Raw genomic sequence first — 6314 nt, 5'->3', positions numbered from 1 at the left:
GTGGTTCTTGGAGGTGTGGTGGGCGTGTGAGGCTGCAAGGCTGACAATGCGGGGTCTTGGTAGTGTCAGTGCTTTCCCATGCACTTTCAAGGAGTGCTCTTTCAGCTGGCTGATTGTCATGGTGGAAAATGAGCAGGAGGAACATTTGTAGGCATGTTCACCTGGGTGAGCGAAATACAGGCAAGTCATCAGCTCACAAAAGAAACAAAATGGGGCCCCAATTACTGAACTTGGCAGTAAAACTCCCATGGATTCTTCAGTGAAAGACTGGTCCCAAAGAGAACAAGCTATGCACGTCCCCATGTTGGAACACTCTGGAGTCTGCAGGTACAGACACCTGCTTTGGACCAAAGTATCACTTTCTGACAACTGTAGATCCTTGTAAAGCGACTGTTGCCAAAAAACAGAGACCAGACTCTTAGCATGCCTGTGTTGCATGGTATGAGAAGAAAACAGACTCTGGGATGAAAATGGAGTCACTTTACTATAGCACTTCCAAATTTCTTTGGGAGCACAGCTACTCAAGATGGTGAAGTCATCTGTTTCTGCATGCAGCACATCCAGCATCATTATTAATGAAGAAAGAAGGTCACTACAAAAATGCTAACAAAGGTCCCTCCAAAAAAAAAGGGGGGTAGGGAGGTGGGCAGGGGGGGAAACTTTTACATTTGAGGAAGGTAGCATGTTCCTTATGAAAAACCTGCCATTATGCAGGAGCAATCTTCATAGAACTGGTAACCAAGTCAAGGTTGGTTTACTACAAGAACTGAACATGGCAATACCAAGAACAGTGTGTATCTGTAAGGCTATATGAAACTGTGATATGAAAAAGCACTAAAAAAAGTGAAAGAACAGAAGTAATGAACAATAGTGAATTTAATTTTGAACACATTCCAAGCCATAGAGACAGCAAACAAGGGGAAACAAATCCTGAGACAAGATTTGTTTTGCATTTAGCATGGAGGCAATTGGAAAACAAAGTGAAACTGTCCCAACACAAATAATGTGATATTATACAGGTGCCAAGTTATTGTTTTGGAAGTGCCACTTCCATGTACAAGAGTAACACTGGCCACATATGAGTTGTACATAAAGTGCCAAAACTAATAGAGAAGTGAAATATTCATGAATAATAACAGAAGAACAAGAGTTCTGGTAATGAATGAAGCAGAACATGTTTTCCATCTCTCAACAAATCTAGCTGTTCTCAAACAGCACTGTTTCCAACACTAGAAATAAGTGAACCAAAAGAGGATATGAAAACACACGTATTGCAGAAAGTTGCTGAAAAGATTAGAAACCATTCTACATAAAAAATAACTCCTGCCCCTTTCTTCCAGAAAAAAACTATGCTAATCATGGGGACAAAATACAAACTCTTAAAAAGCCTCTTTTGGTACCTCTGAAAAAGAACGGATCACTTAAAAGTCTGAAATGGTGAAACAAGAAAATGTCCCACATGACTTTTAAAATGGCATTCCTCACCTGCACATTATATCAGTTATATATTACCTTTTTACAAATAGAAAGAAAACTTTTTTGGTAGCACATACAACAGGTGCTCAATGGAACAGGATAATACAAGGACAAAAGAAACTCCAAGGTGTAAGATACAGATATAGACCTTCATTGTTTGTCAGTGTAAGAGATTCATGGACGGCAGTAGGCACCAACCGTTAACTCAAAAGCACCACAAGACACTGAGGCAAAGAGAGGATGGTTACACATTAAGCGGTCTAGACACAACTAATAAATATACCCACTATTCAGCCACAACAGTTCTGGTGGACATCAGCATGAAAGGATGCGTTTGATTGAAGAGGAAAGACCACAGTTTGGCTTAACAGAAGCCTTCTGCACTTTTTTTGACTGCTAGTTTTGCATTTCGTAAAATGGTTATATTAATATGCATACAAATAAATAAGTCTAAAAATCTATGTGGTGGGTCTCAACACCCAATATGTACCCGAAGCATTACATTCCAGATTACATAGAAACTGAGCAAGGCCAATACTCTCTCTTACAATCATCCATTTGTGCATGCAGTGTACCCAGTGTCATGACTAAAGAAGCAAGGACACTAGAAAATGCTAATATAAAACATAAGGAAAAAAAAAGAAACAAGTGAAAAAGTTCAGATGAAAACAACAGACAGCCCATTTAGAGATACTGTAAACTGTTCTGCTCCATATCAAAGGACACAGTACATACTGGATGAAAAACAAATGCCACGAATACTGAATGGTACCAGCTGCTAGGCAAGTACACATTTTATAGTCCACTGAATTTTGACCCATCCCCAGAAAACAAGGGAGAGAGGCAGACTGAGTAAAAGACTTCAGGATTTTACTGAATTTTAAAGATCTCCAGGACACTTCAAAAAATTCAGTGGGATTGAAGTTTACACTTCTAAATAAACTGATAAGGAGATGATTGACAACAGACAAAAAATGGTAACAACACCATCATGTTATTGAAAAACTAGGGAGTCTGAGGAAAAGGCTTCATAACATATTTATTCAGTAGTATTTATTTCTGAAGGATTGACTAAAAATACAACAAAACAAAGGTCTGACCGAAAAACATGTAAGCAATTTTTCTTTGATATGAATATTTGTTTGGTAGAAATGGACTGAGACAGAAATAGATCATAAGCTTTTGGAAACCCCTATTAAGTCACTGTGCAAGCACTATCTAGGCAACCATGAAATTGTGTTCTTGTATGATGCAAAACATGGTCCTTCAAGGTACATGAGAACATGCTCTACTCATCAAGTTCAAGAGCATGAATTAATAATAAATAAACCAGTGATTTACATGAACAGGAGTGTGAATTAAATATTAGTTGCATGCTAACTTTGGCTCTAAAAATTTGGCAGGTTCAAACAAAGTAACACAAAGTAGTCCAACTGTACAGTAGCATAAAGAAAATGTTCTTTTATGGTTGTTGAAGATGAAGAACCGTGTCACCTCCGTACAGGATGTGGCATTCTGTAAACTCGAACTGCTGCATACAGTTGGATTTCCTAGAAGGGACAGAATGTCATGATCCCATACAACAGGACATTGGCAAGAGTTAAGTTAATCCACATATCCATCAAAGTACAGAAAATGGTCCTGGCACAAGCTCTGTGAAATACGAAATCAATACAGGAAATGAAGTACAAGTGAACATCAATCCCTCCTACATTTTTGTAGATGAAAAATGCCTTTGGATCAATGGTGACAATTAACTTTTTTTTTTTTTTTTTAATCATGAGACAGCTATGAATTCCTCCTGCCTTTTTTCCCTGTTTTCCCTTCCTCCTCTTCCACACCAGCCTGAGTACATGATGTAGTATAAGCTAGTAATAGAGAAAGGAATATACTTCTAGTCCATTTGTCATCTGTTCCAGGAGCTTCTACTTGCAAGTTTTAACAACTGGGCTAGTTTGCAGTTTTTTAGATTGGTCAATATTCTGTTATTTACATCAGGGTGCATATTTGGACTGTGGTTTGAAGGTTGATTTTTTGTCCTTTTAACCACAAAGATGCAACTGTAGCCAGTGGAGTCAGTGTTTTTTAACTCCAATCTCCTGATAACCTTTCAATGCATGATGTGCGATAGTGCCAAGAGTCTAGGGCCAAGGAATAAAGATAAGGAAATCCTAAGTCTCCACTTTTTAATAATCAAAGGTGAAACACTTTGAGGTGACCTATCCTGTATGACATATAACTTTCCCAATTCCTGTTCATCAGAAGCATATTTGTTCGCTTGCTTGTATGGATTGCGTACTGCAATACAGAGATTTGCAAGACAAATTTCCATGTATGATAACAGAATTGTGCCATTTCTCCAAAGACTCCCAAAGTTTGCAGCGTTTGGTTTTAACATGAAAGCCTGTGTAATACTCTACCAAAACCAAGGTGCAATCCACAGTCCTTTTCCCAGAGTCACCTAAAGCACAAACATAAATACAAACACAGCGGAGCAAAGCTCACTACCAATCTGTTAAGACACCAATGGTATATGCAGACTGATTAAATTATCTCGGAAACAAGAAATAATAATAATAAAAATCATTCATATAAAAGAAAATAGAAGAAAAGGAAGAAGTTATTGAAGTACTCATCACTTCTATAAATTCTTGTCCTTCCAAAAACATTATCCAAACTCCCACTGATTCTAACAGATGCATAGGCTGGCCAATCCTGACTGGACTTTGAGAATCTTACCCAAATGTGATGACAGAACATGTGATTCAAAGCAGCATCTCTGATCAGCAACAAGAATACACGGGCCATTTCAGCTGCTGCATTGCAAAACTGTGAGAGAAAACTTACCAGCATGAGCTTTGAGTATATGGGTTTTCAGGCGGCTATTGTAAGAGGACTTGAAAGGGCACAGTTTGCAACGGAATGGCTTATGGTGTCCATGATGGGTCTGCATATGACGATCCAGACTTGAAAAGAGAAAGACAGAAAAGGGAAACACAAAAGAGTAAATATCAACTGTCCTTTCTCATACTTTCTTAAAATTCAATAGGTCTGCTTACAGAATAAAGTAGAATCTAATCTGATGAAAAGGAGCAGAGCTGACTCCAATTCTGTTATGCAGAAAGCAAGCTACTTAAATAAACTTATAGGGCAAGAGTAGTATAAATTAAATTATACCTGATCTAGACTTAAAGGACCAGCTGAAGAAACAAGAAACAGACAACAACAGTAAATTATCATTACAGAATTTCTCTCCTGGGAAGCACTTTTGTGAAAATATGTCCCCTTTTGTCCTGTTGATGAAGGGGGAAAGAAAAAAAAAAAGGTATTTTTGACCAGCTTTACTAAGGAAGCCTTCTTTTGGTTACAGCAGCAAAAGCAGATTAGAGATCCTGCTCTGGGGAGGGTGCCAGCAGGCTGCAGTTGATGAGTTCCAGGATTAAAAGGCAGCAGTTTCAGAAGTAACAGTGTGAGAGATTCAGCATGAAGCTTAGCAAGAGACGAAGGGGTGGCAAAGACTAGCCTCTGCTTTCCTCAGGGAAACTGGAAGCTACTGACAGCCTGAATGATGGGGGATGATCAGAATCTGCTCTCTCTCCACAGTTTCTCTTAACAGCTCAGTAAAGTTTGGAAAGGAAAAAAGGATGTTTTCCATATTTTCTAACAGAAGATCAAGTTCATTCTATCTGAGTGAGTCCTGCAGAGCTCTGCAGTTCCTACGCTGTGGCTGACAGCCATGAATTCACAGTCTCCCAGTGGCGGATAGGTAGTTTCACATGGGGCTGGGGCTGTAAACATCTCCAGTACAACCTCTTCTTTGGACACATTCATACTTTGTGATCTAGTCTTGGTTTGAGTCATCTTATGCAAGGTGATGGAACAACAACAGGGCAGATATGGCACACCAGAGGAGTGGCAATTTGCCAAAACTACCCCCCACCTGGCACCTTAATTCTAGATGTATTTCAGGCTTATTTCCTTTTATTTTTCCTAAATAGTCCTGTTCTTTTTTCACTGAATATCAACACACATATCAAGTGGCAGTTGTTCCAGCCCTCTCACACTACATAAGATTGTCACGGGGTCTTTAGTCCCACACTGACAAGAGTGTGAGCCAGAAAATCCCTGTTTATGAGAGTTAACACTGAAGTCTGTGTATTCAAAGATCTGATGACAGCAAAAAAAATAAAAAATGAACTTAGGTCTCCTCTCAGGGCCATTTCATACAAATACAATTTAATAGAAATACAAGACGGAGTTTGTGGCAAGATAAAAGGTACAGCTTTTCCAGAGAAATGGGAAAAAAGTCTCCTAAATGAGTAAGACATTGAACACTTGCATGAATACTTCATAGAACAAAACTTGTTTAAGTAGGCGACAGGGAATGAACTTACTTAATAATTAATGCAGATTGCCAAAGATGTATATAATACATATTTTATATAAATCTTAAGGTATTCTACACAGTAATAATTAAAACTATATTCACAACCACATATTTTGCCAGCAAAATTCTTACAAAGGCAGGTTTTAAAGTTCTGGTCAGATTTGGGAGAACAGTGGGCTGTTTAAACATTTGGTTTCTTTCACAGACTTTATCTCCCGAGAGAGTAATTGCATCAGAAACAAAAATAAAAGACAACTTCAACAGCAACATATATTATCAAGCTAGGTGATACCTGTGGAGTTCTTCCCTGCCATCCACCACTTTCTGACTTACCCATCCTTCTACTTGTAGGACACGACTTTATTCACTTCCTAGGTAGGAAACAGAGTGACTAGAAAACAAACTCAACACAAGTCTGATTTTGGAAGTAAGTCAGTTTACTAGGCTAATA

The 6314-nt window shown here is 38.5% G+C and overlaps 1 protein-coding gene across 2 annotated transcripts in view; it reads right to left on the bottom strand.

Annotated features, from left to right (window-relative positions):
• ZNF462 (zinc finger protein 462) overlaps positions 1–6314 on the bottom strand; it is a 48736-nt gene that overhangs the window by 31439 nt on the left and 10983 nt on the right. For both annotated transcript variants that reach the window (XM_010173018.1, XM_029086225.1), the window contains 2 exons: positions 4324–4442; positions 11–161 (listed from right to left, as the gene is read on the bottom strand). In XM_010173018.1, the coding sequence (XP_010171320.1) occupies positions 11–161; positions 4324–4442 (270 nt within the window). The remainder of the gene's footprint in view (positions 1–10; positions 162–4323; positions 4443–6314) is intronic.

Source organism: Antrostomus carolinensis, unplaced genomic scaffold, assembly GCF_000700745.2.
Source record: "Antrostomus carolinensis isolate BGI_N321 unplaced genomic scaffold, ASM70074v2 scaffold6978, whole genome shotgun sequence".
Classification (NCBI taxonomy): domain Eukaryota; kingdom Metazoa; phylum Chordata; class Aves; order Caprimulgiformes; family Caprimulgidae; genus Antrostomus; species Antrostomus carolinensis.
Note: the sequence above shows the minus strand (reverse complement) of the source record. Positions and strands in the feature narration are given on the sequence as shown.